Source organism: Pristiophorus japonicus, chromosome 15 (genome assembly GCF_044704955.1).
Source record: "Pristiophorus japonicus isolate sPriJap1 chromosome 15, sPriJap1.hap1, whole genome shotgun sequence".
NCBI lineage: Eukaryota > Metazoa > Chordata > Chondrichthyes > Pristiophoridae > Pristiophorus > Pristiophorus japonicus.
The window spans coordinates 175,756,147-175,776,854 of NC_091991.1; the positions used below are offsets into that span (position 1 = coordinate 175,756,147).

A 20,708-nucleotide genomic window follows, 5' to 3' on the forward strand; every position below is an offset into this window, starting at 1 on the left:
TTTATTTTAAGATCCTTTAAAATTGTAAATTCATTTTTTTTTAAATAAAATTTTTGTTTTAAATTAATCAAATTCCATTTTGATTAATTTTAAATATATGATGTTTAAAAAAAAATATTTAAAGTGTGTGTGTGTGTTTTTGGGGTATTCCCATTCATACTTATGGTGGTTCCGTACATACAGAACTCACCGCAAGTATGAATGGGAATACCCCTACTTTGATTGGTTGGGCCGGCCCATGTGATTCCAGAGACGCTTGCAAAGCGCCTACATCCCTGGGCCTCTATGCCGGCCTTCGCGTAGAGCCCCAGGACCACCAGGTAAATTCGTTGAAATCTTTCAGGTCAGAGGCATCCGCCCGTGGGAAGCCTCCGACCGCAATTTCTGGGTCAAAGTTTTAACAGAACAGCACAAAGATTTTAAAGTTCCCAATAATAAAAGCCACAGCTTACACTTGGAGAGTGAGATTTTTTTTTTAAAAATGTAGTGCCAACTTACTCAAAGTCTCCATCATGATATTTGCCGTACACTTGCAGGATAACGGTGATGGCTGCCATCAGGGGTTTAATCACACAGAACTGCAGGGTGGCCTGGAGGAGACAGACAGCAGAGTTATGGTAAGCAACCAGGATCAAACGCAACAAAAACGAAAGCAAAGCCATTTAAAGTCACTGCCAACACAAACCGATCGCCAATCCCCCCGTGCAAAAATCATCTTTAAATGTCAGCTGTGGCTCAGTGGGCAGCACACTCGCCTCTGAATCAGAAGGTTGTGAGTTCAAGTCTCACTCCAGGGACTTGAGCACATAGATCTAGGCTGACTCTGCCAGTGCAGTGCTGAGGGAGCGCTGCACTGTCGGAGGTGCCATCTTTTCAGATGAGACGTTAAACCGAGGCCCCGTCTGCCCTCTCATGTGGGACATAAAAGATCCCATGGCATTATTTTGAAGAAGAGCAGGGGAGTGATCCTTGGTGTCCTGGGCCAATATTTATCCCCCAATCAACATAAAAACAGATTATCTGGTCATTATCGCATTGCTGTTGTGTGAGCTTGCCGTGCACAAATTGGCTGCCGTGTTTCCCACATTATAACAGTGACTGCACTCCAAAAAGTACTTCATTGACTGTAAAGCGCTTTGAAATGTCCGGTGGTCGTGAACGGCGCTATATAAATCCAAGTCTTTTAGTTTGGCAAAGGTATCGAGGGATATGGAACAATGGAGTTGGTGCACAGATCAGCCATGATCTAACTGAATGGCAGAACAGGCTCGAGGGGCTGAATGGCCTGCTCCTGTTCCTATGTTCCAAAGGATGTGGATGAAAGAGGTGGTCGGTAAATTCTGCTGTTCAAAAACAATTGAAGTTCAGCCGATTAACCTCTTCAAGAATGAACTGGACAAGCCTTTTCTTGGGAATGGGGTTGGTGGTTCCGAAAGGTCCTTGACCTGGAACATTAACTCGGTTTCTCACTCCACAGATGAGGTGGAGATGGAAATGACCAAAGAGTCCACAGAATGCTACGGCTCCTGAGGCACAATGCAATTGTTGTCCGTGCGGGACAGCGGAGCGAGGCTGAGGAGTGGAGATGTGACAATAGATTAATATTCTGCAGTCTTGTTCGATAATCAAAATTGCGCTCAATATTGAACGGACAGGAACGAGTTAATGATAAGGTTGTCACAGTACAGTACAATTAGCCACATGTAGCTAATCGAGAAATGTAAATAAATAGTAAATAAATTAATAGACAGTTGTTGAACACGAGATCTCGGTATACATTTGCAGGGCGCGCATGTGTGAACTTTAACCATTTTATGCATTTATCGATAAAACTGTATGACAAAAAGTTGAGTATGTGGGTGTTTTTTTTGATCAGTGCATGCTCGAGTTCCTTCACTACTGATAGATGTTTGTTAAGTAAATATACACGTGAAGTATATTTACATGTTTTGTGTGCAAGGCGTTTTCTACTAAAATTAGAGCTCATTAATTTGGCTAAAATGGATGCCGCCATAGCCACAAGCAATTTCAACTGGACAATATTAAGTTGGCTCCCTTCCGACATCATCTCAATTAAAATATTCTCATCCTTGTGTTGAAATCCCTCACTGACCTCACCCCTCCCTATCTGTGTAACCTCCTCTAGTCCTACAACCCTCCGAGGTCCCAGCGCTCCTCCAATTCTGGGCTCTTGAGCATCCCCGATTTTCATCACTCTACTATTGGCAGCACGTGCCTTCAGCTACCTGGGCCCCAAGCTTTAGAATTACCTCCCTAAACCTCTCTGCATCGCCACCTCTCTCTGTTCCTTCAAGGTACTCCTTAAAACCCACCTCTTTAACCAAGCTTTTGGTCATCTGTCCTAATATCTCATGTGGTTTGGTGTCAAATTTTGACTGCTTTGTGAAGCGCCCTGGGACTTTTTAAAAACGACATCAATTGTGCTATATAAATGCAAGTTGTTGTTGTAGACTATGTGTGGTCTGTGGTAGGGTTGGGATCGATGAAGCGAACGGCCTTTTAGCGTTTCACGGTTTGGGAGTACAGTTTTGGTGCTATTTCACACGCTCTTCAATGGGTCAAATCTGCCTGAAACAAGCGACGCAGGCGAAAACAGGACGTGCTACCCAAAGTACAAGTCCGAGACACAGACTACTCGCAATCTCACCTGTTTACAAAACCGCAAAAATCCAATGGAGTAGGTCATGCCCATCAGACAGCACGTTCCGTACATACAGCTCGACCTGGGGAGGACACAGAAACGGCAATAAATAGAGGGAGCACTACAGCTACAAATAAATGATAAAGCCATACTTTTGTGCGGCTTATAAGTTAACTGTGTAGCTTTTGGTGCAAATAACGATGAAATACAAATGGTTGGCATTGGATTACGACACTATATGGGAAAGAGGATATAAAACACAATGAAATAGTTACAGTGGAATCCCCTTTCTAGTGATGACCCAGTGTACTTGACCAAAACCCATTTGCATTAACTCAATGCATTTCCCTTAGTTGTCCTGCAATCCCCACCTTCAGGTGTGGTTTCCAACCCATTGCTCAGTACACTTGTGTGGCGTTCACTGGCAATTTAAACAGCGGAGCACCAAGCTGTGCAAAGATGGCCCCAGTAAGCTGGTCCTTCTCCTCTGATGTGTTGGTTCAGCCATTTCAGTAGAATGGTGGTGGTTTTATTTAAAAAAATAAATGCATTTTTGTTTTGATCTTTGGCTTTCACATTGTTCTGTGCACAGCACCTCGAGAAGTCCCGTGAATAACCATTTCAGATCCGTGCCGTTTGGGTAATGGTTGCAATATAAACCTAGGTCTGTGACGTTTGTGCACAATGTGTCGGTGTATGCACGTCAAAAGACAGAAACAACTCACTTGATGGGTTTCCCTCGGATTTCCGACATTATTGCACTTTCTCCACCAAGGTACTCGTAGCACAAGCTGAGGAAGTTGTAAATCACGAAGGCTGCAAGGAAGGCCACACAGATTAGTGCAAGCTCTCCACAAACTATTGTCTTTTTTTTTAAAAAACGACTTTTATTTGCTGTTTCCTCCCGCTCCGAGCCCTTGGCATGCACCATGGCGATTCCTGAAATCAAGCGGGAGACCCGCTCTCAGGGCAGTAACACAAGAACATAAGAATTAGGAGCAGGAGTAGGCCATTCGGCCCCTCGAGCCTGCTCCGCCATTCAGTAAGATCATGGCTGATCTTTGACCTCAACTCCACTTTCCCGCCCGATCCCCATATCCCTTGATTCCCTTAATATCCAAAAATCTATCGATCTCTGTATTGAATATACTCTCAAGAGTGAGCCTCCACCAGCCCTCTGGGGTAGAGAATTCCAAAGATTCACCACCCTTTGAGTGAAGAAATTTCTTCTCATCTCAGTCCTAAATGGCCAACCCCTTATTCTGAGACTGTGACCCCTGGTTCTAGGCTCCTCAGCCAGGGGAAACATCCTCCCTACATCTACCCTGTCAAGCCCTGTAAGAATGTTGTATGTTTCAATGAGATCCCCTCTCATTCTTCTAAACCCTAGAGAATATAGGCCTAGTCTACTCAAACTCTCCTCATAGGACAATCCCCCCCATCCCAGGAATCAGTCTGGTAAACCTTTGTTGCACTCCCTCTATGGCAAGTGTATCCTTCCTTAGGTAAGGAGAGCAAAACTCTCATCAGTAGGTGTACGAGAGCGCAGTGGGTTTACGCACTCCCGACGCTCTCCCCAGTAGCCTCCATTCAGCAATATCGATCAGCCATCAGCAGAAGGGAATGTAATACTAAAAAATAAAATCAAGCTCCCATGTCAGCATTCAGCACAACTACCTGTTATTTAACGTCCTTACGCATCCCCGAATTCAATCGCTCCACCATCAGTGGCCGTGCCTTCAGCTGCCTGGGCCCCAAGCCTCTCCCTCCCTAAACCTCTCCGCCTCTCTCACTCTCTCTCCTTTAAAACGCTCCTTAAAATCTACCTCTTTGACCAAGCTTTTGGTCACCTGTCTTAACATCTCATGTGGCTCGGTGTCAAATTTTGATTGATAATTGCTCCTGTGAAGCACCTTGGGACGTTTCACTGTGTTAAAGGCGCTATATAAATGCAAGTTCTTGCTTGCTTCTCCTTTAAGATGCTCCTTAATAGCTACTTCTTTGACCAACCTGTCCTCATGTAGCTTGTTGTCAAATTTTGACTGTCCTGCGAAGCGCCCTGGGACGTTTTATTACGTTAAAGGTGCTATATAAATGCACTAGGTGCGTGCAGCAGAGCAGGTCTCCAGTCGTCCTGGTTAACCCTTGCCACTGGATAAAGGCCGAGCTCCGTCAAGCCCGTGTGGTGGCTGATATGCAACGGTCACCACATGTTAAAAAAAATCCACGCACAGGCATCTTCCACCCACTCAACTGGAGTTCAGGACTGGAACATCAGGTCCTTTATCGAAACATCTGGGAACTCATGTGGAAGCAAGTCATCCTCGTTCGAGGGACTGCCTATGATGATGAATAAACACTCTGGAGCTCGATCGTTAGCAGGGACATCTCAATAGTCGGAGCTGGGTTTGAACGCAGATGAAATAAGGACAGTGCGCTCACCCATACCCAACGCTCCCCCCGTGAGCTGCACTTTGTTCTGGGCGCCCTATTTCTTTTAGTGCGCGGTCCCTTTAAATTTCTGTGCACGCGCGGTGTTTACAGCGAGCGCCCCACATGGGTCCTTGCAGATGGCTGCGCTTCCCCGCGTGTGCGGGAACATTGCCCACACCCCCTAGCAAACCTCGAATAGCTGGCTCACTTCTACAACAATGGTCACATCTCAAACACAAGAAATTAAACTGCAATCTTAAGTAAGTAATGTTCCCGGTAAGGCTTCCGGGACTGCGGCTGGCAATTATGTACCCAAAGTAAAAAGTCACGTAACATTTCTCAATTTCATTCAGAATGCTTCAAATAAAGAAAAGTTGGGCGCCTTCCAAAACCTCAAAGTAGTGAAAGGGATTAACTACACTGAGCATTCAAACCAGGGTATCTCGAGGGACATTTGCACTCGGCAGGTATAAGCTCATCCCTCCCCAAGCCTGCATCCATGTATATTTTCTCCATCTTCCTGTGCAAAGCACCTGTGGCACTAACAGGTAAAGCTCAACTTGATGAAGTTCCCACAACCACCATCCAGATTGCAATCAAGTTGAGGGTTAGCAATGTAGAGTTGGCCAAAGACATCCTGCGTTGCTTGATCAATCTCCATTTCTAGAGTGGAAGGCAACTAGGAGTATTCGAACATTTCAGACAATTCTTTATATTACTCTTAGCACATTAATTCCAGGAACTCTTACAGCTTCTGGAGCCCTGATCATTAGGATTGAGTTCTGGTATTCTGCAGTGTCAGTCAGAGGGGTTGTGAATTCCTACAGGGCGAGACAAGGCGGTACACTTGCTTCGAGAAGACAATCTGACAGATTCACACTTGCTATCGCTGGTCACAGAATGGTTCTACATTGCCATGGAAAGTCCCAAGTCATCTCATCTTTTTGCTGTTGATGCCAGTTCGTTGGATATATTCAAGAGGGAGTTAGATGTGGCCCTTATGGCTAAAGGGATCAGAGGGTATGGAGAGAAGGCGGGAGTAGGGTACTGAGGTGAATGATCAGCCATGATCATATTGAATGGCGGTGCAGGCTCGAAGGGTCGAATGGCCTACTCTTGCACCTCTTTTCTATGTTTCTATCTCATTCTTGGAGGGAAGGGAGGGAGGGAGATAAGGAAAGGGAGGATAATATGCTTTGATTTTTTAATTGTGCAGAAGCTGTAATATTTCTCTGCATCACTCAATACAATAATCACTGGCTGTCACAGCATGTGCATTTGGTCCGAGCAGCCAGCCAGCATTGTCCACACACCCAAAAACTGTAAAATCTGTACAGGGCTGGATTTTCGAGTCCTCTGCGCTCCATTTTTCGCCCTGGAGCGACGGCAATGAGGTGTTCTGTCCGGCCGCTCAGCCTCCAGCGCCCCGCAGCGATCCTCGAGTCCGGTTTTACGGCGGCGCGGAGCAGCGCAGCACCACCCGGAAGAGCAGTGGCTATTGCCCGACCAGTTCGCCGGAAAGCGGGGCTCGCACTGACCGCCTGGGAAATCAGGGCGGTCCAACCATCCCGGTGGCGAAGAAGTGAGTAATGAACTCCTGAGGAAAGTGTGATTGTTTTTTCTTTTAATTTTTTTTTGCGTTTGTGTTGTGGTGGCGTGGGCTATATTTTGGGAATGTTTTTGTGGTACCTGTATTAAGTCCCCCACAGGCGTCTCTCGGAGCGCTCTCGGCCCGGCTCTTTAGCTCGGGGGTTTCCCACGCTAGCGCCCCGATAGAGGTGTACCGTGTCTCCCTTAGCACTGCACCCCCTGACTCAGGGCCCAGCTGCCCAAACTTGCCCACTAAGGCGCAAACTGTTCCTGGGCGCTAACTTTCCCGCCCCACCATCATTATTGTCCCAAAAACATCAAAGCTGAAAATCCACCAAGTTTGCACACAGTATAGAGACCTCATGAGCTAACTAGCATTACGAGGCAGTAACATATTTTAGGCTAAATACAATAAACCCACTTGAGGTTTGCTCTTTCTATTTATGACTTTATCTCCATCTCGCAACGTAACACTGCCCCAACTCTATGTTGCTGATTATTTGTTGTGCGGCAGACCGAGAAAAAGCATAATGGATACACACCCATACATAATACAAGGACAAACCCAGTGTTCGAAACCCAATCGGACAGGTGTCAGAGAGCAGGCTTCCAGCTCACTGAGGTTTCCAATTACGTTTGGTGGTTAATGAAAAATCAAGTAATAACGACACAGCGGACATCACCACTTTTCCCGAGAAGTGTTCCCACAGACAGCCCCACCATCAGATGTGGCGTTGAGCCCCAGCACGCAACTTGGGCAGATAATAGCGCAGCGGGAAGGGGTACATGGGTGGCACTGGTGTGCAAGAGAACTCATCGCATATCGGCGTAATTTTTAGTTCATCCAAAACTCTGCTGCCCGTGTCAGCTGACCGATGCTCGTTGACCTATGTTGGCTCCTGGTCCGGCAACGCCTTGAATTTAAAATTCACATCCTCGTGCTCAAATCCATCCACGGCTTCACCCCTCCCAATCTCTGTAACCCTCCTCCAGACCTACAGCCAATCCTCTTTGTTTGGTGCATGGTCCCTTTAACTTTGCCTGCGCGGGTGCATGAGCGGTATGATCTCTGACGGCAACAGCGGCCTGCGTGGGCCCTCTCGATCGATACGCGGTCGTGCTCCGAGGGGGAGCATTTCCCATAACCCCCTCCGCCATCTCTGCGCTCCTCCAACGCTGGCCTCTTGCACATTCCCACTTTCCATCGCCCCACCATTGAAAGACTTGCATTTCTATAGCATTTTTCGTGACCACTGGACATCTCAAAGCGCTTTACAGCCAAGAAAGTACTTTCTGGAGTGCGATCACTGTTGGAATTCACTCCCTAAACCACTCCGCCTCGTCACATCTCTCTTTCCTCCTTTAAGACGCTCCTTAAAACCTAGCTCTTTGACCAAGCTTTTGGACACCTGTCCCAATACCTCCTTATGTGGCTCAGTGTCAAATTTTGTTTGATAATGCTCCTGTGAAGCGCCTTGGGACATTTTACCACATTAAAGGCGCTATAGAAATGCATGTTGTTGTTAGGCATTCACCAATCCCAACTCAGAGCTTGGGGCGGTGTGGGGGCAGGGGTTTGAGTAATAAAATCACTCTCCACCTTTTGTGCCACATCACATGGTGAATGATGAACAGTTAGTTGGGTGGGAGGGTAAGTGAACCATCGCTCCCTTAACAATACTAATACTTCACTGCACAACTTCAAGAAAAATCAAATAGAACATTCAGCTTCCCTCCCTCCCTCCCTCCACTCCCCCTCCCCGCCCCCCAGTAAACTAACAGATCACTGCTTCAGTAATCTATAATCTGCTCCAGCTGCTACTCAGTCATTTTATTTTAGTCTCCCATTGTCGATAAGCATCTAGGCAACTAAGCCCTGACTAAAGTGACCTTATAAAGGAACACTGGTGCAGTAAACAGCAGCGACGTGTGTGATCTCCATGGGAGTGACAAACAGCATCTGTCCTCCCTCCCAGGATCTCGTTGCACCAAACACGTTATCTGGCTGCTTTTGGATTCATTCATCAAATCAAGAGAAATCTTAATCTAGACTGTGGTTCAAACTCAACTGCCCTCCATGGGCATTTTGGGGGGTGCCGAGTCAGACTACACTATATAAAGCGCTTCATAGCGCAAAGAAATGCGGCCTTACAGGAGCCAGGCATTCTGTTGCTAATCACAATCTCTAGAAACGCAATCTTCCAATACATCTCTACTCTGGGGAGGGATGGAGGGAGGGAGAGAAGGAAGTACATTGCCCCATGGGATAATCTTGTTTTCTTTATCATGCAGAGACTGTACTGTTCCCCAGTATCGGTCAGACAGAAGACAGACAGACTTGCATTTAGATAGCGCCTTTCACGACCACCGGATGTCTCAAAGCACTTTACAGCCAATGAAGTACTTTTTGGAGTGTAGTCACTGTTGTAATGTAGGAAACGCGGCAGCCAATTTGCGCACAAGCAAGCTCCCACACACAGCAATGTGATAATGACCAGATAACCTGAGGGATAAACATTGACCAGGACACCGGGGATAACTCCCCTGCTCTTCTTCAAAATAGTGCCCTTGGATCTTTTACGCCCACCCGATGGAGCAGACGGGGCCTCGGTTTAACGTCTCATTTGAAAGACGGTACCTCCAACAGTGCAGCACTCCCTCAGCACTGCACTGGGAGTGTCAGCCTAGATTTATGCGCTCAAGTCCCTGGAGTGGGACTTGAACCCACAACCTTCTGATTCAGAGGCGAGAGTGCTGCCCACTGAGCCACGGCTGACACTGATGCTGTTCCCCAGTATCGGTCAGATAGAATAAATCCGATAACCCATTGGTCGGCAAGTCATTTGGTAAAATGTTGTTGCCTCACAAATCACTCTCTTTATTCTGGGAGACTGCAATTCACCGGCTCTAAACAAAGCTATCAATGGTATGAAATCGCTAAACCTGCAGATATAATATGGAGCCCCCCCCCCTACTCCCCACACGCTGGAGCACGTTACAGGGCAGTAACGCACCTTGGGGTCGAGATGACGCATTCAACATAAGAATTAGGAGCAGGAGTAGGCCATTCAGCCCCTCGAGCCTGCTCCGTCATTCAATAAGATCATGGCTGATCTTCTACCTCAACTTGACATGGCACTTTCCTGCACTGTCCCCGTCTCCCTTGATTCCTTAATATCCAAAAATCTATCGATCTCTGTCTTGAATATACTCTCAGACTGAGCCTCCACAGCCCTCTGTGGCAGAGAATTCCAGAGATTCACCACCCTCCGAGTGAAGACGTTTCTCCTCATCGCAGTTCTAAATGGCCGACCCCTTATTCTGAGACTGTGACCCCTGGTTCTAGATTCCCCAGCCCGGGGGGAAACATCCTCCCCGCATCTACCCTGTTAAGCCCTGTGAGAATTTTGTATGTTTCAATGAAATCACCTCTCGTTCTTCTAAACTCCAGAGAATATAGGCCGAGTCTCCTCAATGTCTCCTCAGTAGGTGTACGAGAGCTCAGTGGGTTTACCTATTCCCGCCACTCTCCCCTACAGCAAGGCAGGAATCTCGCCTGCATTCACTTTGCTCTTGCAGAGTCTGGCTGTACCTCAGCCTCTCGATCTGCTACCGCAGGCAACAGGCTACACAGTCTGCGCCTTGTCCCACAGGTTGGAAAGCATAACAGATACATAGTCATACATAATTCACAGGCAAACCTCGCAGAAGAAATCCAATCTCGCGGGTCAGAAAACAAATCCTAGATTATGCAGGTTCCAACTGATTCAGCGATTAAAATTTATAAAGCATTTGTGCACCCAATTATACCGAACAGTCAGATGACACACACTAGTAGAGATACCCCTCTCTCTGTTTGGAGGAAAGGCTGGGCTTTTAGTGATACACATTGGACTCGGGTGTACAGGGTGTATTTTCAAAATTTGCAGATGACAGGAAACTTGGAAGTATAGTGAACAGTGAGGAGGCTAGGGATAGAATACAAGAGGACATAGACAGGCTGGTGGAATGGGCGGACACGTGGCAGATGAAGTTTAACACAGAAAAAAGCAAAGTGATAAATTTCGGTGTGAAGAATGGGGAGAGGCAATATAAATTAAAGGGTACAATTCTAAAGGGGGTGCATGAAGAGAGAGACCTGGGGGTATATGTGCACAAATCGCTGACGGTGGCAGGGCAGGTTGAGAAAGCTGTTAAAAAAAGCTTACGGGATCCTGGGCTTCATTATAGAGGTATATTGGACAAAAGCAAGGAAGTTATGATAAACCTTTATAAAACACTGGTTCGGCCTCAACTGGAGTATTGTGTCCAATCCTGGGCACCGCACTTTAGGAAAGGTGCAGAAAAAATTTACGAGAATGATTCCGGAGATGAGGGACTTGAGTTACGTGGACAGACTGGAGAAGCTGGGGTTGTTCTCCTTTGAGCAGAAAAGGTTGAGAGGAGATTTGATCGAGGTGTTCAAAATAATGAGGGGTCTAGACAGAGTAGATCGAGAGACACTGTTCCCATTGGCAGAAGGGTCAAGAACCAGCGGACACAGATTTAAGGTGATTGGCAGAAGTTACAAAGACGACCGTGAGAAAAAACTTTTTTTTACGCAGCGAGTGTTTAGGATCTGGAATGCACGGCCTGGAAGGGGTGGTGGAGGCAGACTCAATCGTGGCTTTCAAAAGGGAATCGGATAAGTACCTGAAGGAAAGCAATTGCAGGGCTACGGGGAAAGGGCGGGGGAGTGGGACTGGCTGAGGTGCTCTTGCAGAGAGCTGGCACGGGCTCGACGGGCCGAATGGCCTCCTTCTGTGCTGTCACCATTCTACGATTAGAAATGGTGCTTACTCCTCCATACCCAAGGCCATTTCTAAGCTTAGAGTGCCATTCTGCCGTTTGTACACTGGTGTGGCCCGAGCTCATGTACAGAGACCCACGCCGTCTGTTTTCCTTCCACGTTAGCGGAACTCTGATCAACCTTGGAGGAACAGTAGATGGACTGAATTTTCTTGGGATTCCAGACTTAATCTTCCAACTGCGAGCATGAGAGTTAGCCACCTGGCCTTTCACCCAAGCATTCATTCACCTAAATGGCCTTACACTATCGAAGAATCGTCAGTTAGATCATTTGATGACCCAAGCCTCTTGCAAATCTCCGATCTTCATCACTCCGCCATTGGAGGCCGTGCATCCAGCTGCCTGGGCCCCAAGCTCTGGAACTCCCTGCCTAAACCTCTCCGCCTCTCTCTCCTCCTTTAAGACTCTTTGACCAAGCTTCTGGTCACCTGTCCTAATATCTCCTTATGTGGCTCAGTGTCAGATTTTGTTTCATAATCGCTCCTGTGAAGCACCTTAGGATATTTTACTATATTTAAGACACTATATGGAAGCATATAAAATTCTTAAGGGGCTTGACAGGATAGATGCAGGGAGGATGTTTCCCCTGGCTGGTGAATCTAGAACCAGGAGCCACAGTCTCAGAATAAGGGGTCGGCCATTTAGGACTGAGATGAGGAGAAAATTCTTCACTCAAAGGGTGGTGAATCTTTGGCATTCTCTACCCCAGAGGGCTGTGGAGGCTCAGTCATTGAGTATATTCAAGACAGAAGTTGATAAATTTGGGGGAATTAAGGGATATGGGGATAGTGCGGGAAAGTGGAGTTGAGGTTAATGATCAGCTGAATGGTGGATCAGGCTCGAGGGGCCGAATGGCCGACTCCTGCACCTATTTCTTATGTTCATATATAAATGCAACCTCTTGTTATTGCAGTGAGTAACGTTACTGCAATGAGGCCTCAGGTTTGATTCCTGGCCTGCGCTGAGTTAGCTGATCTCAGGTGGGAGAGCAATTGGGCCGTCACAATTCGCTTCAATGCCCTTGGACCAGGTGATGGCGATGAGCAGTGGCGAGGACAGAATTAGGAGCACAGGAACTTTAGGAAAGAAAGCTAACAAAAAAATGCACCTTAGCACCCTCTCCATAGCTTTGCTGCCTGGAGACTAATTTCTCTCCCTTGGAGACCCATAAAAAGACAGATTTGGATTTATATTTATTTCACAACCACCAGACGTCTCAAAGCACTTTACAGCCAACTAAGTAATTTTGCAGTATGGGCACTGTTGTAATGTTGGAAATACAGCAGCCAATTTGCGCACAGCAAGCTCCCACAAACCGCAATGTGATAACGACCAGATAATCTGTTTTTTATTTGTTATGTTGATTGAGGGATTAAATATTGGCCAGGATACCAGGGATAATTCCCCTGCTCTTCTTTGAAATAGTGTCCTGGGATCTTTTACATCCACCTGAGAGAGCAGGTCTCATCCGACAGTGCAGCACTCCCTCAGCACTGGAGTGTCAGCCTAGATTTATGTGCTCAAGTCCCTGGAGTGTGACTCAAACCCACAACCTTCTGACTCAGAGGCGAGCGTGCTGCCCTCTGAGCCACGGCTGACACACAGCAAGTCAGTCAGCAGCTGTGGAGCAAACCGGTTTGGGTGTAACCTTCCATTGGAACACTGGTGAAGGGTTATGCCTGAAACATCAAGGCGTAGGTCGATCGACCCGCCGTAGGTTTCCAGCATTTTCGAGGAGGCTTTTTTGTTCCCAATTTACAGCATGTGGGAATTTTTATTTTGCTTTGTATTTGTGGCGTCGATCGCACCTACTGTTCTGGTATAGGTTAGCTAATGCAGCTTCAGACCAGTAAAGCTTTTCAAAGGAAGATAGAAAGAAAGAAGTTGCATTTAGACAGCCCTTTTCACGACGTCAGGATGTCCCAAAACACTTGACAGCCAATGAAGTACTTTAAAAAAAAAAAAAAAATGTGTAGTCAAACTTTTTGATGTTCTAGGAAAGTAATATCCAAGGGACATACTTTGCAGGCAAGCCGGATAGAAAGATGTAGAGCGTAATCTGAAATTACTAGCAATTCTGTGATCATTGGAATATAGAATCATTCAACCTTACAGCACCAAAGGTGGTCACTTGGTCCGCGTGCTCTTCACAAGTGCTATTCAATTAGTCCCGCTCGTTCCCCATAGACCTGCAAATGTTTCCTTGGGAGAAAGAAAAACTGGCATTTATGGAGTGCCTTCAGGGCGCCCTAAAGAGCTTTACAGCCAATTAAGTACTTCTGAAGTGTAGTTGCCGTCATACTGTAGAGAACCTTAGGCACACAACAATTTATTGATAGAGAGAGCTTGTCCTGGTCAATATTAATCCCTCACAAACAAAATGTAAAAGACAGATTTATCTGGTCATGATCAAATTGCTACTTGTGGGAGCTTGCTGTGCGCAAAAGATGGCTGCCCCGCTAACTACATTACAACAGTGACTTGATTGGGCGTGAAGCACTTCGGGACGTCCCGAGATTGTGAAAGGCGCTATATAAATGCAAGGCTTTCTTTGTTAATAAATAAACCGAAGCTGGAGCTCGGGAGGCTGATCAGAAACACACACCTACGCTCGGGGCACACCCAATAAACAAACCTGCTCTTCCAGGTTATCAACCTTGTGACAGAAAGGAATCAACGAAGGAATCGGAGCCTGCGTTCTCAGAGTGTGTTGCACAAAATTCACTCTTTGTTTACCGTTGAACGAATGTCAGGAGCAAGGAGGCGAGCTGGCCATGACACAGACTCAGCGTAAAAACCACCTAATCTTCTTAAGGCATTAGCTTTGCTCTGGAGTGTTGGCCAAGATTGAATCCGGAGGCAATATGGATTTTAAAATTCATTCAAATTTCAGCGAGATATAAATGTAAACTTAGTGGAAAAGAAAATTTTTTAAAAAAGAGCAGGAAGAATTTCTTCGCTTGGATTCATCCATCAGCAACATATCGGAGAGGCTCAAAATATAGCTGAATGCCAAGATTCAGGACTAGACAGACGAGCTTCAATGAGCTAAATGACCACTTTTTGGTCCTTCACTTTCCTTGGGTTTCATTTGGTAAGGTGCGGTTCATTCAACCCATATTAAATACATTTAGGAGTGTCTGGCGTGGCTCTGTTGGTAGTACCCTCACCTCTGAGTCAGAAAGTCGTGGGTTCAACTCCCACTCCAGGGCCTTGAGCATAAAAATATCGGCTGATACTTCAGTGCAGTGTCGGAGGTGCCGTCTTTCGGATGAGACGTTAAACCGAGGCCCCCCTCGACTGCTCTCGGTTGGACGTAAAAGATTCCGCGGCACTATTTTGAAGAACAGGGGAGTTATCCCCGGTGTCCTGGCCAATATCTATCCCTCAATCAACATCACTAAAAACAGATTATCTGGCCATTATCACATTGCTGTTTGTGGGAGCTTGCTATGCATAAATTGACTGCTGAGTTTTCTACATTGCAATAGTGACTGCACTCCCAAAAAATTACTTCATTGGCTGTAAAGAGCTTTGGAACATCCAATGGTCATGAAAGGCACTATATAAATGAAAGTATTTTTTTATTTAAGGGGAAGCAAGATAAATGCCCACTTATACATAACATAAGAACATAAGAATTAGGAACAGGAGTAGGCCATCTAGCCCCTCGAGCCTGCTCCGCCATTCAATAAGATCATGGCTGATCTGGTCGTGGACTCAGCTCCACTTACCCGCCCGCTCCCCGTAACCCTTAATTCCCTTATTGGTTAAAAATCTATCTATCTTTGACTTGAAAACATTCAATGAGCCAGCATCAACTGCTTCCTTGGGCAGAGAATTCCACAGATTCACAACCCTCTGGGAGAAGAAATTCTTTCTCAACTCGGTTTTAAATTGGCTCCTCCGTATTTTGAGGCTGTGCCCCCTAGTTCTAGTCTCTCCCGACCAGTGGAAACAACCTCTCTGCCTCTATCTTGTCTATCCCTTTCATGATTTTAAATGTTTCTATAAGATCACCCCTCATCCTTCTGAACTCCAACGAGTAAAGACACAGTCTACTCAATCTATCATCATAAGGTAACCCCTTCATCTCCGGAATCAGCTTAGTGAATCGTCTCTGTACCCCCTCCAAGGCTAGTATATCCTTCCTTAAGTAAGGTGACCAAAACTGCACGCAGTACTCCAGATGCGGTCTTACCAATACCTTATACAGTTGCAGCAAGACCTCCCTGCTTTTGTACTCCATCCCTCTCGCAATGAAGGCCAACATTCCATTCGCCTTCCTGATTACCTGCTGCACTTGCAAACTAACCTTTTGGGATTCATGCACAAGGACCCCCAGGTCCCTCTGCACTGCAGCATGTTGTAATTTCTCCCCATTCAAATAATATTCCCTTTTACTGTTTTTTTCCCCCAAGGTGGATGACCTCACACTTTCCGACATTGTATTCCATCTGCCAAACCTTAGCCCATTCGCTTAACCTATCCAAATCTCCTTGCAGCCTCTCTGAGTCCTCTACACAACCCGCTTTCCCACTAATCTTTGTGTCATCTGCAAATTTTGTTGCACTACACTCTGTCCCCTCTTCTAGGTCATCTATGTATATTGTAAACAGTTGTGGTCCCAGCACTGATCCCTGTGGCACACCACTAACCACTGATTTCCAACCGGAAAAGGACCCATTTATCCCGACTCTCTGCTTTTTGTTCGCCAACCAATTCTCTATCCATGCTAATACATTTCCTCTGACTCTTGTAGTGTAACTTATGTGCTGTAAGTTCTATGTAATATTGTATTTGGAATATATCTCCTGGCTGGAGAGTCTAAAACTAAGGGGCACGGTCTCAGGATAAGGGGTCGGCCATTTAAGACTGACTTGGAGGAGGAATTTCTTCACTTGGAGGGTGGTGCATCTTTGGAATTCTCTGCCCCAGAGAGCTGTGGATACTGAGTCGTTGACTATATTCAAGGCGGAGATCGATAGATTGTTGGATTTTAAGGGAATCAAGAGATATAGGGATTGGATGGGAACGTGTAGTTGAGGTTGAAGATCAGCCATGATCTTATTGAATGACGGAGCAGGCTCGAGGGGTCGTATGGCCGACTCCTGCTCTCATTTCTTATGTTCCTATGTAGACATTCTTTGACAGTACTTCTTCAATGTCCCCAGTGTCCTTACCAATCCACACATGTTTCTCTTTTTGTGAACATTTTACAGGGTGGATATGGGTGAGGAAAGACATTTGGCCCAGTTACTTTTTTTGAGTGTTTATGCTAGATATTGTCTTTGGATTCAGCATCACTGCCGCTCCCCCCCCCACCACCCCCATCTCCGCCACACTCCCTGAGCAGACCACATTCCAGACGATGCCTTCACCTGGAAACGGACATGATTTTTGCAGCGCGACAGCTACAGGAAAAATGCAGGGAACAGCACCCTTATACATGGCCTTCTTCAACACTGTCAACCGCGAGGGTTTACGGAGCATCCTCCTCCGTTTCGGACACCCCCAAAAGTTCGTCACCATCCTCCGCCTGCTCCACGACGACATGCAGGCCGGATCCATCACAGACCCAATTCATGTCCGGACCGGGGTCAAGCAGGACTGCGTCATCGCCCCAACCCTCTTCTCAATCTTTCTCGCCGCCATGCTCCACCTCACAGTCAACAAGCTCCCCGCTGGAGTGGAACTAAACTACAGAACCAGTGGGAACCTGTTCAACCTGCGCCGTCTCCAGGCCAGGTCCAAGACCACCCCAACCTCTGTTGTCGAGCTACAGTACGCGGACGACGCCTGCATCTGCGCACATACAGAGGCCGCATTCCAGGACATAGTCGATGTATTTACTGAGGCGTACGAAAGCATGGGCCTTACGCTAAATATCCGTAAGACAAAGGTCTTCCACCAGCCTGTCCTCACCGCACAGCACTGCCCCCCAGTCATCAAGATCCACGGCGCGGCCCTGGATACCGTGGACCACTTCCCATGTCTCGGGAGCCTCCTATCAACAAGAGCAGGCATTGACGACGAGATCCAACACCACCTCCAGTGCGCCAGTGCAGCCTTCGGTCGCCGGAGGAAAAGAGTTTTTGAAGACCAGGCCCTCCAAACTGCCACCAAGCTCATGATCTACAGGGCTCCTGTATGGCTCAGAGACATGGACCATGTACAGTAGACACCAAGTTGTTGGAGAAATATCACCAACGATGTCTCCACAAGATCCTACAAATACCCTGGGAGGACAGGCGCACCAACATCAGCGTCCTCATTCATGCTAACATCCCCAGCATTGAAGCACTGACCACACTCGATCAGCTCCGCTGGGCAGGCCACATAGTTCGCATGCCAGACACGAGACTCCCAAAGCAAGTGCTCTGCTCGGAGCTCCTTCACGGAAAACGAGCCAAAGGTGGGCAGAGGAAACGCTACAAGGACACCCTCAAAGCCTCCCTGATAAAGTGCGACATCCCCACTGACACCTGGGAGTCCCTGGCCAAAGACCGCCCGAAGTGGAAGAAGTGCATCTGAGAGGGCGCTGAGCACCTAGAGTCTCAACGCCGAGAACGTGCAGAAATCAAGCACAGGCAGCGGAAAGAGCGTGCGGCAAACCAGTCCCACCCACCCCTTCCCTCAACGACTGTCTGTCCCACCTGTGACAGAGTCTGTGGCTCTCGTATTGGACTGTTCAACCACCTAAGGACTCACTTCAGGAGTAGAAGCAAGTCTTCCTCGATTCCGAGGGACTGCCTATGATGACTATGACTATCTAGGTAAATGTAGCGACTCCTAGTGATCAGAGAAATCATATCATGTACTCTCCCTTCCTGGACGGCAATTGGATATATATACTTGAAAAGGAAACAACTTCAGCACTTTGGGGAAGTGGGACTAATTGGATCACTCTTTCAAAGAGTCGGCACAGGCATGATGGGCCAAATGGCCTCCGCCTGTGCTGTAGGATTCTATCTCGCATGCCACCACGTGATCTCTTCAACTGCAGAAGATGGATGAATCTCCTAGACTGAAGCTCAGGCTATATGCCAACACCTTTCCTCAATATCAAACAGACAAACGGAAAATGCTCAGTACAAACAGTAATTACCCAATTTACTCTCCTCCTCAAATTGTCAAAAAAATATAGACGCTTCTCCTGTGCTAACTCTTAGCAGCAACTGATCCTTACAGAAAACTTGTTCACTTCTTTCATGGTGCGACGACATCACGGAGTCTCTAATTAGCATGGTATCTCTGCTGGCTTGCAGACTGAAGGAAAGTCAGCCTCAGATGTAGCATTGAAAAATTCTTGGAAGATCTGCCAAAACAGAGGGTGCGAAGGGTCCATTTCTCTCAATATCAAATGCTTACTCCAAGCCCTTGAAATGGTCCAGCCAGGTACCAGAGAGAACCATTCTGCATTCGGCCCTCAGCAGAGTGTTTTTCAATAATAACCAGGCAGAGAAAGGAAGGAAGAGAATTCTTCGCCCCTTCGAACAAGGTGACAATCATGGATGTTCTCCAAAGGGATTCCAATATAAATTAATTCAGTGAATGTATATTTACCTTGCCTTGTATGCATTCAGAATAACAACCTGCAATTTATATAGCATAGTATACTTGCCAAAAAGTTTTGCACAGAGAAAGGAGAATGCAGGAAATAATAACGCGTGGAACAGGACTCATAATTCAGAGGGGGAGAGAGAGAGAGAGGAGAGAGACACACAGAGACAGAGACAGAGACACAGAGACACAGAGACACAGAAAGAGAAAAAGAGACAGAGACAAAGAGACACAGAGAAGACACAGAGAGAGAGAGGGACAGAGAGACAGAGACAGAGACAGAGACAGAGACAGAGAAAAAGAGACAGAGACAAAGAGACAGAGACAAAGAGACAGAGAGAGAGAGGGACAGAGAGAGAGGGACAGAGAGACAGACACAGACACAGACACAGACAGAGAGAGAGAGAGAGAGAGAGAGAAAGAGTCCCAGAGACAGAGACACAGAGACACAGAGACAGAGACACAGACAGAGACAAAGAGACAGAGACAAAGAGACAGAGACAAAGAGACAGAGAGAGAGAGGGACAGAGAGAGCGGGACAGAGAGAGAGGGGACAGAGAGAGGGGGGACAGAGAGAGAGAGAGACAGAGAGAGAGAGAGACAGAGAGAGAGAGACAAAGAGAGAGAGACAAAGAGAGAGAGACAGAGAGAGAGACAGAGACAGAGACACAGAGAGAGCCGAAAGATCAATGTCGATGAGGCTTTTAACGCATTATTACGACGCTCCTTTCTCAATGGGTTAAAATGTAACAAAAAACCCCAAATAATTTCCGGTTATCAGGATGGTCGCTCACCTTCGTAACAATCTCGCATCGAGTCAAAGTAAACGTAGTACTGATCGTTGCTGATGAAGAGCAGGCTGAGCCAGGAGTCGAAGGAGTAGATGGGAACAATGAAAAGGATGCGGAGAATATAGCGCTGTTCATTGGGCGTGCTGTAGTGTCGGAGGTGCTGGTAAATCTGTAGAGAGAGGAATTAGAGATGTTGGAAATGAAAAGATCATATACTCCATACTTTAAATCAAAGTGATTCTAACGTGAGCAGTACCGTCTATAGCCCACATGACAGCACGCAGCACTGACCCCTTCTGCTGCACATGAAAGCTGACGGTTATTGTTGACACAGCTCAGAAACATTCGTGGTTCTCAAGTCACCCCGCGAACAGGAATTACATTCGCCTCTCCTTTCTGAATGTCCCCCACCACACCCTCCCGACAGCACCTCACCCAGAATGGCCACCTCTCACGCCTGCTTAAGACAGTAAACGGAGCAGATATTCAGCCTTGGGGTACGGCACCACAGCCACGTCGGATCCTCTGCTCACCCCAAACAACTTGCATTTAGATAGCGCCTTCACCCAGAAAAACATCCCATCTGGCCAAGGAATTACTTTTGAATGGCGTCATCTTTGTTATGGAAAGCAAATTGAACAATTAGTTTCCTCACAGCAAGGACCCACGAACAGTAAATAAAATGCCACCTGTTTTTTTGGGTGGTGTTCGCTCAGGGAAGAATGTATCAGAAGATAAGATCGTTAAGAAGGCATATGGAATGTTTGCCTTTATTAGCCAAGGCATACAATACAAGAGCAGGGAGGTTATGCTTGAACTGT

The 20,708-nt window shown here is 46.8% G+C and overlaps 1 protein-coding gene across 1 annotated transcript in view; it reads right to left on the bottom strand.

Annotated features, from left to right (window-relative positions):
• Window positions 1-20,708, bottom strand: part of tmem184a (transmembrane protein 184a) — a 59,964-nt gene that overhangs the window by 9,285 nt on the left and 29,971 nt on the right. Inside the window, exons 3-6 of the mRNA XM_070900017.1 lie at window positions 19,891-20,056; window positions 3,388-3,478; window positions 2,669-2,744; window positions 499-590 (exon numbers count right to left, since the gene is read on the bottom strand). Coding sequence (XP_070756118.1) covers window positions 499-590; window positions 2,669-2,744; window positions 3,388-3,478; window positions 19,891-20,056 — 425 coding nt within the window. The remainder of the gene's footprint in view (window positions 1-498; window positions 591-2,668; window positions 2,745-3,387; window positions 3,479-19,890; window positions 20,057-20,708) is intronic.